This window comes from Bombina bombina, chromosome 8, assembly GCF_027579735.1.
Source record: "Bombina bombina isolate aBomBom1 chromosome 8, aBomBom1.pri, whole genome shotgun sequence".
NCBI lineage: Eukaryota > Metazoa > Chordata > Amphibia > Anura > Bombinatoridae > Bombina > Bombina bombina.
Genome location: NC_069506.1, coordinates 76,353,664 through 76,367,357, shown reverse-complemented (window position 1 = coordinate 76,367,357; position 13,694 = coordinate 76,353,664). Strand labels below are relative to the sequence as shown.

At 36.0% G+C, this 13,694-nt stretch overlaps 1 protein-coding gene across 1 annotated transcript in view; it reads left to right on the top strand.

The window, feature by feature from the left end:
• The window catches only part of CCDC27 (coiled-coil domain containing 27), a 91,400-nt gene that overhangs the window by 39,893 nt on the left and 37,813 nt on the right, over window positions 1-13,694 (top strand). Inside the window, exons 2-6 of the mRNA XM_053690955.1 lie at window positions 3,013-3,212; window positions 3,297-3,350; window positions 6,686-6,824; window positions 9,536-9,693; window positions 13,001-13,162. Coding sequence (XP_053546930.1) covers window positions 3,051-3,212; window positions 3,297-3,350; window positions 6,686-6,824; window positions 9,536-9,693; window positions 13,001-13,162 — 675 coding nt within the window. The 5' untranslated portion in view covers window positions 3,013-3,050. The remainder of the gene's footprint in view (window positions 1-3,012; window positions 3,213-3,296; window positions 3,351-6,685; window positions 6,825-9,535; window positions 9,694-13,000; window positions 13,163-13,694) is intronic.

The following is a 13,694-nucleotide window of genomic DNA, read 5'->3' as shown; positions in this document are numbered from 1 at the left end:
AAGTCTGACAAACCAGAGATGTCCAGAAATCTGCGCAAGTACAAATTTCTGGAGTCGCCAGTGACTTACGGCACTTTAGAAACTGCCAGCGCCTACAAAACCTGACTAAAGTTATTAAATCTCCCGTACTGTCTAACACGCCTCCCAAACATAGCCCGACACGTCTAACCCTCTATCCGCTATCCCCCCTCACTATCCTAACAATAAAAAATGTATTAACCCCTAAACCGCCGCTCCCGGACCCCGCCGCCACCTAATAAAGTTACTAACCCCTAAACCGCCGCTCCCGGCCCCCGCCGCCAGCTATATTAAATCTATAAGCCCCTAATGTGAGCCCCTACCCCGCCGCCATCTACCTAACCTACCCCCTAAAGTGAGCCCCTACCCCGCCGCCATCTACCTTACCTACCCCCTAAAGTGAGCCCCTTACACCGCCGCCATCTACCTTAACTGCCCCCTAAAGTGAGCCCCTACCCCGCCGCCATCTAGTTTACAAATATTAACCCCTAATTTAATCCCCCTATACCGCCGCCACCTATATTAAACACATTAACCCCTAATCTAATCCCCCTACACCACCGCCAGCTATATTAACTATATTAACCCTAATTATAAGGAGGAGCCCAGCGAAACGCGTAAGGCCACGCCCATCGTGTACACGGAGGAATCTGGTAAGCCGTGAGCAGCGACGGATCCAAGCCGGCTTTTATAGGATACACGCTGCCGCTGTATATTTTACCTCCTCCTGTGTGATCTACACGCTATCTATAGTGTCCCCTTTATCATATACTAATTTGTGAACTTTTGCTATGTGACTGTGGGGGATTTTTATGCTATGATATTTTGGAAGTAATTACCAGCATAAAAAGAGAAACCCCATTTACTGTTACCACACAAGGAGCAATTCACACTGTGTTTGACAAGGGGAATTCGAAGTTTTATCACAACTGTGGATGTGGAGTATTGTTCGCATGGTGGACAACTATATGAATCTGTATACACATACCTCATATGTTTGAGGGTTCAGTCTGTAAGTGTGCATTTTTATGTGTTATCTATGTGAATAAAGTGCTAAGTGTTTTAAATCATCTGCACTTAGATTGGTGTTTTCCCCCTGGCTGCGCTCCATCCCCCTTTCTGTATCTACAGATTGTTTTGTTTTCTAATATAGTTATTATATTATATATATTAACTATATGAACCCTAATTATATTAGGGTTAATATAGTTAATATAGTTATTATATTATATATATATATTAACTATATTAACCCTAATTATATTAGGGTTAATATAGTTAATATCATTATTATATTTTATATATATTAAGTATAATAACCCTATCTAACTCTAACATCCCTAACTAAATTCTTATTAAAATAAATCTAATTAATATTAATATTATTAATTAAAATATTCCTATTTAAATCTAAATACTTACCTATAAAATAAACCCTAAGATAGCTACAATGTAATTAATAATTACATTGTAGCTATTTTAGGGTTTATATTTATTTTACAGGTAACTTGGTATTTATTTTAACTAGGTACAATAGCTATTAAATAGTTAATAACTATTTAATAGCTACCTAGTTAAAATAATTACCACTTTACCTGTAAAATAAATCCTAACCAAAGTTACAAATACACCTACACTATCAATAAATTAAATAAACTACAAATATCTAAACTAAAATACAATTAAATAAACTAAACTAAATTACAAAAAAAACAAAAAACACTAAATTACAAAAAATAAAAAAAATTACAAGATTTTTAAGCTAATTACACCTATTCTAAGCCCCCTAATAAAATAATAAAGCCCCCCAAAATAAAAAAACTTCCCTACCCTATTCTAAATTTAAAAAGTTAACAGCTCTTTTACCTTACCAGCCCTTAAAAGGGCCTTTTGCGGGGCATGCCCCAAAGAAAACAGCTCTTTTTTGCCTGTAAAAAAAAACACAATACCACCCCCCAACATTTACAACCCACCACCCACATACCCCTATTCTAAACCCACCCAAACCCCCCTTAAAAAAACCTAACACTACCCCCCTGAAGATCTCCCTACCTGGTATTCACCCAGCCGGGCAGAACTCTTCATCCGATCCGGGCGTTGTCTTCAATCAAGCGGCAGAGAAGTCTTCTTCCACCCGGCGATGTCTTCAATCAAGCAGCAAAGAAGTCTTCTTCCATCCGGGCGATGTCTTCAAGAAAGCGGCAGAGAAGTCTTCTTCCATCCGGCGATGTCTTCAAGCAAAGCGGCATCTTCAATCTTCTTTCTTCGCTCCTCTGCCGTGGAGCATCCATCCGGCACGACGACTGAACGAGGAATGAGGTACCTTTAAATGACGTCATCCAAGATGGCGTCCGTCGAATTCAGATTGGCCGATAGGATTCTATCAGCCAATCGGAATTAAGGTAGAAAAATCTGATTGGCTGATTGAAATAAGTCATAGATGTTTAGACCAGCCAAAAATAACTGAAAAGGAAGTCTATTTAGAATTGATATGCCTACACATTTCTTAAACCTATGGTCATCATAAATTATTTAAATTAGTGATATATGTTAAATAGATTAATGACTTGTTTTTGCATATTTAGCATTTTTTTTTATACATGTAATTTTCTTTAATTAATGACTACTTAGAATTTTAATTACACATGTAATTTTCTTTAATTTATGCCTATCAGATGCATATGATAAAATGTTACCCCTAGATGTGCTATAATTAGGTTCTTAAAGGGCAATAGGGCATGAAACTCTTTGATCATTGAATATAAAATTATTAACTATGCATAGTACTAATGATTAGCACCTCAAGGCAAATGGTCGGGGGAGATTAACTGTTGACAAACAAATGCAGAAAATATGGTGTTAATGCATTAAAATGTTCACACTCTCCTAGTATGTTAATTTATTGAATGATTGCCAACAAAACTGTATGTCTTTTAAAATAAAGTTGACGGATAATACTTAGAAAATATTTATATCTTCTCATATACAACACAGGCTGAAGAGATTGAATAGTGACATGCTTTCTGGCTGAAATGAAAGAAGAGATTGTTCTAAAGATGCAAGGAGCCCAGGATTTGCATTGGTCGGGGAGTCGTAGGCCACAGACTGCAGTATGGAGAATCCCTAAGACAGACAACAGAAGAGAAAAATTCAGCAAATCAGCTGACGAAATGGGACATTCCTACGAAATTCAAGTAAACTCCATTGTTGGTTTGGGTTCTCATTTTATGTGAAACAGCACCTGGTACACGTTTTAATTATTCTTAATATAAATACAGACAATTCTACATAACACAATTAATATAGAAGCTGTAAATATTGTCATTAGCTGGGTAACATATATTAATTGTTGTTTTCCTTGATAAATAACTACGGATGGGCGAATGTGGTGAAAGTTTAATTTGTTTGGTAGAACAAATAGTCCTGTGATCAATCAAATCTTGACAAGAACGAAAATTCATTAAAATTTGGTAACCAAATGTTATTTCCGGTTTTCAAATGTTACTTTTATTTATTTATTTATTTATTTATTATTTGATTTAACAAATACTATTTAGAAGTTCAATAGTTCAGGTGGTAATGAATTTAGTAAATTGACACATAATAGATAAAAAATATATCAATTACATTTTTTCTATTTTTAATAATGCATCATTTGAATATTAATTTAAAGAGAGCATTCGAAATATTATTACAAATATATCAATTATTTTTTTCTATTTCAAATAATGTATAATATAAATATTACATTTAAAGAGAGCATTAGAAAAACTTAGAAAAACTATTACAAATACCCTGTATATTGATTCTAATTTTTCTATTTTGAATATTGCATAATTCGATTCAAATTATGCAACATTCAAATTAGAAACATTCAAATCGAACATTGCATTTAAAGAAAGCATTAGAAATACTATTACATTAAATCTACAAACCTTCAAAATTAGAAAAAGAATGAACAAATGTATTAAATTTTGTTTTATTTTTCGAATGTTACAAAACATTCGCCCATTCCTATAAATAATGTAATCTTCTTCACAAATAAAGTTTAACATTAGCGAGACACAACTATGAGATGGTGCACTTCACAAGGGCAGTAGAATCTTTATGAACTTTGCATGTTGGGTCTAAAGTGTAGATGACAAATCCCAACCATATCTCTAGACAACCATAGAATATTAACGGCCAGACCCTAGTTCACATCTGCAAGAATGTTGAAATTACTTTTGTTCTAACCAGCCAGATTATTTTACCACAACAAAACAGATATGTGAATATTTTACTATTACAAACGTTTACATAGACCGGCTGAAGTGTTGCAGATGCAAACCTCCCAGGTGTCCCTATCTAAATGGGAAAGTCCATAATGCTGAGCTCTGTCCCTCTAAAACAGCCATATGTCCCTATTTGAAGAATATCCCTTAGACCCGCACATATACTGCCCAGCTACACCCACAAATTGTCCAAACACGTTCACTGCCCAGCCAGACACGCCTCACTGCTCCCCTCCAAAGTCCAGAATACCTAGCCACAAATGTTAGGAGGTATACTAATGCCACCATTGCTTTTCTGCTTTGCTAGTACAATGGGGCCTATCTATCAAGCTTCCAAAGGAGCTTGACGGCCCGTGATTCTGGCGAGTCTTCAGACTCACCAGAAACAGCAGTTATGAAGCAGCGGTCCCAAAGACCGCTGCTCCATAACCCTGTCCGCCTGCTCTGAGCAGGCGGACAGGAATCGCAACAATTCAACCCGATCGAGTACGATCGGGTTGATTGACACCCCCTGCTGGCGGCCCATTGGCCGCGAGTCAGCAGGGGGCGGCGTTGCACCAGCAGCTCTTGCGAGCTGCTGGTGCAATGTTAAATGCGGAGAGCGTATTGCTCTCCGCATACAGCGATGTCTTGGGGACCTGATCCACACTGTTGGATCAGGTCTGCAAGACATTTCTTAAAGGGACATTAAACACTTTGAGATGGTAATATAAAATTATAAATTGTATATATAAAACAACTCTGCAATATACTTTCATTATTTATTTTGTCCTCTTTGCCTGTAATTCCATTCTGAAATTGTGAGCTTTTCAGTTCCTGTTAGAAATGGAAGTGCAGAACTGTTAAATCCAGCACAACCATTGGCTGCACACTCTAGTGACCTATTTATAACTGTTTCTAATTGGCCACAGCAGAGAAGGTAACACAAGTTACAACATGGCAGCTCCCAGTGTTTTATAGACACTAAAACTTTACACTTATTTTGTCACTTTTTAAACAACTAATGAAACTTTAAAAAATACATCTACGTGTTAGTCATGGACTAATCTTTTCTTTGAATGCATCATTCTATCTAGCGTGTATTTAGTGTTTAATGTCCCTTTAAATATGCCTCTTTGTGTTAAATTTGGGCTATATCATGTACCTTATACAACTATAGCTGTTACTGGGTGCAATACCCAGTAATAAAAACATACGTGAAGTAATGAATTTCAAACATGATTTTGCCTTGTATAATACCTCTCATCAGCCTCCTGAGCAACTATAAATGTAGCCCACTGTTTGCACTTTTTTATTTTTTATCTGTTCTAAATTGGCCTTAGAAAGAGGAGGTTATTATACACATGCCACACACAATCTCATACAACACACACACACACACACACTCATACAACACACACACATACCACACACACACACAAACACACTCTCTCTCATACAAAACACACACACATACCACACACACTCTCCTACAATACACACACACACACTCATACAACACACACACATACCACACACACACACTCTCTCTCATACAAAACACACACACACACCACACACACTCTCCTACAATACACACACACACAAATGTCAACCTAGTAAACATGATTTTGTGACCCAGTAATGGATCCTTACCCGTGGTTTGAAGAGCCCTGCTTTAAAGTGATGGTAAATTTCAGATTTTAAGAAAGTTGCAATTAAAAATATATGTGTACAAGCAAAACCGCATAATTATTATTATTATTATTATTTTTTAAAGTGTATAATAGTTTTATAATACAAGATTTAGAGAGCAGCCCTACCCACTCTTTACATAGGCTTCCTAAGGGCTTTCAAAGGGCTGGATTTCAAGAGTGTCATATGACACACACACTGATTGGATGTTCATTGGAATGGTTATTAAAAAAAAGTTCATCCCAGTGGGCCGGCATAACATTTTAATAGAAACATTATTATAGGCATGGATTTAACCCTTTTCACAGATAGATTGTTTTCTTAAAAAAGGTACACCTATACTTTTTAATGGCAAAAATTACATATATGGCATTTGATTAGTTAAAGTTTACAATCACTTTAAGATGCTGCATTGCTTACAAAACAATAGTTATACTAAAATTTATACGGTTTTTGCATTATTGTGACCTTTTTCCCTTACCATTGATGCAGAGGGGCAGGAGAGAGGTAACCAATCTGTGAGAACATTCAATATGTTCAAGAACAATTGTCTAAATTGCCAGGTATTAATTATAAGTAATTTGCCCTGTTTGTCTCTAAAACACCCAGCCTATTATTTGTAATGTTGCCCTGCACAAGACTTCTTTTGTCACAAAGCCTAAAGATTAGTAAATACCATATAGCATTACTCTATTCATACTTGTTTTCTTTTCTTTTAGTCACCTGTTTATTCATCCAGTCCAATGTTTTTGTTTGATAACAATAATGGTTCTCACAACGCTAATTTGCACTTATTCCATGGAATGTCACCTGGACCCTATAAATCCAGCAACATCACAGTGCACACACCTCCATTAGGTAAGTTAGGACAAATAATATATTAATATATGACAGGTGTACCCAGCCTTTTCAAATGAGGTGCCATTTTGAAATGTTTTTACTTTCATTACACTTTAGAAGTGTTGTACTAAAATGTACAGTATATATACAGTGTTCTCTCCAGGGCCTTTTTAGTGGGTGCACCACCCAACTGATTTTACTGACCACCCAGCTAAAATTTAAGTTAATATTAAGCTAACGTTTCCAATGTTCTAAAATATATACAGTATCCCACAAAAGTGAGGACACACCTCACATTTTTGTAAATATTTTATTGCATCTTTTCATGTGACAACACCAAAGAAGTGACACTTTGCTACAATGTAAAGTAGTGAGTGTACAGCCTGTATAACAGTGTAAATTTGCTGTCCCCTCAAAATAACTCAACACACAGCCATTAATGTCTAAACTGTTGACAACAAAAGTGAGTACACCCCTAAGTAGAAATGTCCAAATTGGGCCCAAAATGTCAATATTTTGTGTGGCCACCATTATTTTCCAGCACTGCCTTAACCCTTTTGGGCATGGAGTTAACCATAGCTTCACAGGTTGCCACTGGAGTCCTCTTCCACTCCTCCATGATGGAGCTGGTGGATGTTAGAGACCTTGCGCTCCCCCACCTTCCGTTTGAAAATGCCCCACAGATGCTCAATAGGGTTTAGGACTGGACACATGCTTGGCCAGTCCGTCACCTTTACCCTCAGCTTCTTTAGAAAGGCAGTGGTCGTCTTGATGGTGTGTTTGGGGTCGTTATCATGTTGGAATACTGCCCTGCGGCCCAGTCTCCAAAGGGAGGGGATTATGCTCTGCTTCAGTATGTCACAGTACATGTTGGCATACATGGTTCCCTCAATTAACTGTAGCTGCCCAGTGCCAGTAGCACTCATGCAGGCCCAGACCATGACACTCCCACCACCATGCTTGACTGTAGGCAAGACACACTTGTCTTTGTACTCTTCACCTGTTTGCCGCCACACACGCTTGATACCATCTGAACCAAATAAGTTTATCTTGGTCTCATCGGACCACAGGACATGGTTCCATAATCCATGTCCTTAGTCTGTTTGTCCTCAGCAAACTGTTTGCAGGCTTTCTTGTGCATCATCTTTAGAAGAGGCTTCCTTCTGGGACAACAGCCATGCTGACCAATTTGATGCAGTGTGCGGCATGTGGCTTGAGCACTGTCAGGCTGACCCCCCACCCCTTCAACCTCTACGGCAATGCTGGCAGCACTCACATGTCTATTTCCCAAAGACAACCTCTGGATATGATGCTGAGCACGTGCACTCAACTTCTTTGGTCGACCATGGCGAGGCCTGTTCTGAGTTTCAGGGTCTTAGCAATCTTCTTATAGCCTAGGCCATCTTTATGTAGAGCAACAATTCTTTTTTTTCAGATACTCAGAGAGTTCTTTGCCATGAGGTGCCCTGTTGAAATTCCAGTGACCAGTAAGAGAGAGTGTGAGAGCGATAACACCAAATTTAACACACCTCCTCCCCATTCACACCTGAGACCTTGTAAAACTAATGGGTCACATGACACCGGGGAGGGGAAATGGCTAATTGGGCCCAATTTGGACATTTCCACTTAGGGGTGTACTCACTTTTGTTGCCAACGGTTTAGACATTAATGGCTGTGTGTTGAGCTATTTTGAGGGGACAGCAAATTTACACTGTTAAACAGGCTGTACACTCACTACTTTACATTGTAGCAAAGTGTCATTTCTTCACTGTTGTCACATGAAAATATATAATAAAATATTTACAAAAATTTGAGGGGTGTACTCACTTTTGTGGGATACTGTATATATACAAATTTATGTAGGTGAAGAACATTTAATTGTGAAATATTTACAGAAAATACACAGTAAAACACCTTATTAAATATTAATATTGCATAAATATGATTTTACATGTTTTCATCAACTTGACTGCAAAGGGCTCCAATGTATTTGTCTATATATTTATACATATGTATTTATGTATTTATATGTGACTGTAAATACATATATACACATATAAATACATATGTACACACGTATGAACATATATATATATAAATATATATATATATATACATAAATATTTAGACACATGTATGTATTTCTGTTAAAGCACTTTGCAGTCCTTTTTTTGTAACACTTGAGCTCATATCTTTGAGCCTTTATAACTTTTTATTGCAATTTCTTTGTAATCATTTTTATTAGATGGTTTTATTATAAGTCTAACTGTACTTTTAAATGTATTTTTGATGTGTTTTGTGCAATTCTTTTATTTGAGTGTAACAGTTAACCTTTGCTTAGAGGTCGCTCTAACCTGACACAAGTTAAATTCAATTGTGTGCAAACAGCCGTGATAAACCCGATATTGTTCACATGCAACTGTTAGCGCACCACTCGTAATTTGGCTCAAATTGTGTTGTGAATAGTTAGTGGCACAATGAGGGGTAAGGACGGGGTATGGTGACATCTGGGCCTTGTAGAACAAGCTCTCGTTAATATTGGGACAATTGAAAAAATATTATATGTTATTCAAAATATCAGACACTTGGGAGCTCCGCTTGCTGGTATATTTCATTTGAAAAGTTAACCTCAGAATTACCAAAAATCTGTACAGACCATAGGATATGTTTGCAGTGAATGTTGAGTCGAGTTGAGAGTGAGAATCATGTACTAACATTTTTTTTTGTAGACAACAAACTTCCAGTCATTCATACTTCTGTGGATCTTCCCAAATGTAACACACCAGTGGAGGGGCCATTGCTATGTAATGGAATCCAAAATTGCCAAACCTATCTGACATCTATAGAAATAAAAACACCATGGTATATTGCCATGTTGCATGAAAAGGTAAGGAAATATACTTTATTTAGGTGTCGGCGATGTCGGGGGCGGCAGACTAGGGGTTAATAACTTTATTTTTGTGCCAGCGATGTCGGGGGCGACAGATTAGCGGTGTTTAGACTAGGGGTTTATGTTAGAGTGTTCGGTTTAAACTTAACTATTTTTTCCCCATAGACATCAATGGGGTTGCGTTACGAAGCTTTTCATTCCGCGCTTCAGGTGTTAGGTTTTTTTCTAACACGCTCTCCCCATTGATGTCTATGGGGAAAGGGTGCACGAGCACGTATTCTCAGCCCTTAGATTTTGTGCGGTATGGAGCTTATCGCCACCATATCGCACGCACAAGGAGGCTTTTCAGAAACTTGTAATGGCAGCGCTATGGGGGTGAAATAACGCAACTTTTGTTGCATTCGTTTCACACCTTCTATAGCGCAAAACTCGTAATCTAGGCGTTTTACTTAAAGAAACATTGTACACTAGATTTTTCTTTGCATAAATGTTTTGCAGAAGATCCATTTATATAGCCTATCTGCGAGTGTTTGTTGTTTTGCTTATTTTTTAAAAATACATTGTGCTGATTTTCAGAATCCTAACCAAGCCCCAAAGTATCAGATGTAGACTAAAGTCTACAGATTCCTGCTTGCTCCTGTTTGTGTAATGGGTCTTCTCATATGCAGGGGTGGGGTCTGCTCTTCCTGCTTTCTTGGCCCTTTTCACTGGGTGTCCCAGCCTAACCTCATCAACAGTGCTAAATTGGGAACTTCTAAGTACATTATTAAAAGGTTTTATACTGGATTTTTAGATCAGTATCTGTGCATATTTTTATTTATAGTAGTGTCTATTACATGCAGTTAAATAAAAATTACTGTCCGTTAACTTTTTTAATGAAAATAATATTTTTTACACATTTAACTGCTGCTTTTTCATATAAAATATAGAAAATTTTTGAGTAATGTGTCACTTTAACAATTCTGAAATCTGCATTTATTTATTACACACAGGTGATTTTCAAATAACTTTATTGTCAGTTTAAAACCTTTCTATAAAAACTCACTTTATTATACACAAAACAGGTTAACAGTAAAACAATTTAATCATCTCTGATATTACTTTAATCATTTATTAAAATATTAATTGTCAGTAACTTGTTATACCAGCTGCAGAGTATTAAATGTATGGGATATTGTTCCTTTATCTTTTTTCTGTATATAAAATAGCTGTTTTTACCCATTGAAATGTCAACCCTTTGTTTGCAAATACAAGCCCATTTAAATGGGCTGAGTTTGCAGGAAGAGCAGACCTCTTAATGTTAACACTCTCTTTATACACATCCTCTCTTTCTTTCTCTCTCTATCTATCTCTTTCTATACACAATGGCTAATATTAGAGTAATTAAAAAAGAAAATGTTAGTACCTATCTCTCTCGTCTCCCACTTGAAGGTTGTTTTATGCCTCTTGTTTACATGTTTTTTCTATAGAGAATACTTTAGTTTTCATATTTTCAGTATATATGGTGGTTAAATAACAAAATAAAATTAATGTTACTATTTTTAAACAATTTGGTACACTCCATGAAGTAAAATATATCATTGGGAACACAATTTGTCTTTATAATTTGCACAATAATAGCATTCAATTATTAAATACAATTTGAGGTTGAAAAAAAATATTAAACACAATAATCCAACTTTTGAAACAAAATGGGAGAAAAAAACAATTTGTCTTTATAAATTGCAAAATAATAGCATTCAATTATTAAATACAATTTGAGGTTGAAAAAAAAATATTAAACACAATAATCCAACTTTGGAAAAAAAATGTGCTGAAAAGCATTTTAAGTTGAAAAGAAATCCATATATATTTATGGCTAGGCCAATTATATGCAGACCATTTTTCTAAAACGTTGTAGTTATTTTAAAAGCATCAACAGAGACATAGACAACAAGATTAATCTTTTGGATCAAATAGTGTATCTTTTCTGAGAAATGATTTACCAGATCTAAAATAAATAAATGCCAGATAGTGAGAGTTCAAGAGTAACTATTAAAAACCTAGCTGTAGATTGATATGATTGATTGATTGATTGATATGGAGCAAGGTGAACCTAGGGAAACCTACAGCATATGTGTGCTCCAAGCTAAAGAAAACAGGCTGTGTGTAGAAAAGTGTTGGATCACCCTGCCAAAAAAGTCCAATAAGAACACCAGGAAATACACAGTTCTAGTATGCACACAACAGAAAATGTTTATTTATACAAATAAATAAACAAAAAGTGAAAAGACAGTATGGCCAGGCAGCCAAAAAAACTGACTAACGCGTTTTGCACCCCCTAGTGGTGCTTACTCATAGACTGTTAGTGCATGTTACTCAATATTTTAAATACAGCCTTAATTTAACTCTTCACAATCATTTAAAGGAGCTGTACTTTTAAAACCATTTTGGACTTAGGCATTATTGGTACATACTACAGAATACTGGTATTCATAAATTTTAGACATGTTTGTAATACATTTACTTATATGTGTTTACCTCTTCCTACTATTTTTAGAAGGAAAAACTTCAAATGGAAGAGGATTTTGAATTTCGATAACTGATGTAGAAAAATGAATGAAACCTCATAAATAAATTTCACCTAACAATAGATACTGAATAAGTTACTGTGGAAAATACTAAACACTAAGTAGGATCCCATTGTTAATATATGTACATACTAAATCAAGTATTTCACATTTTACATTTAGTACATACAGCATAGTTTGTCTGTTTCCTAAAACTTATCACTTTAATGAGGCTGAATTATCAATTGGCCGACTGTAGTGAATCATATCTGCCCGACATCGCTAAATGGAGACAGCGTATAACATTGCACTAGCATTTCACCAATGCCGCCCCCTGCGCATTCGCGGTCAATCGGCCACTAGCACGGAGTGCCAATCATCACGATCTTATCTGATCGCGATGATTGCAATCCATCACCTAAAAGGTTACGGACGAGTTAAGGAGCAACGGTCTTAAGACCGCTGCTTCTAAACTTCTGTTTCCGGCGAGCTGGAAGGTTCGCACGGAATAAGCAGCATCCGCTGCTTGGTAAATATACCCTAATATCTCAACAACTAATATCATTAAAAAAAATGCATTTGCATATTATTCTCTGGCTAATTTTTGCTTTGAATACATTATTATAGCTATTTGTTTAGTGTTTAATGTCCCTTTTAATAGGAATATATTGAACCAACACAAGAGCGTTCTCTTTCCATTTTCTTGCATTGTTGTAATCTAAAAAATCCTTGAAATATTCTTTTTTTCCCCACAGGAAAGGAGTTTGCTGAAGTTAGGAGAAGAGATAAACCGACTCTCGAGGTATGAGGCAGAATGCAAGAGAAAAGATGAGATTATCTCGGACATGAGGAATGAAATATCACAGCTTCAGAACAAGCTATATCAGTCAGATCAGAATGTGACTCATACTGAAAAGGTACAGTGTATAGAGCAGTGTTGTCAAATGGCAATTTCATGATGTGATCTACATCTATTTTTTTATCTCAAAAGGAAACAAATTAATCTTATTATACCTCCAGTAGTCACCTACAGCTTAGAGCCATCCATACTATTCTCCTGGACATAAATTTCATGAGTTTCATGGTGAAATGGTTGATATTACTTTAAATATTTTCAGACCACCCTAAAAACTACTGGAGATGAATTCTCTTTCCCCTTGGAGACCAATGTCCTTAAATATCATATCTAAGATGTAAAACATCAGCTCCTTTCCAGCTGAAATATAAACCTTCAGCATTGGAATACAATTATTATTATAAAACAGTTGGTAGATTTTTAGAATAGGGTTAACCAAGGATTATGAAACTCAAAACATTTTTTTTTTTCATGGTTCAGATAGAACATGAAATTTTAAACAAATTTCTAATTTATTTCTATTATCACATTTTCTTTGTTCTCTTGGTATCTTTTGTTGAAAAGTAGGAAAGTAAGCTCAGAAGTAAGCATGT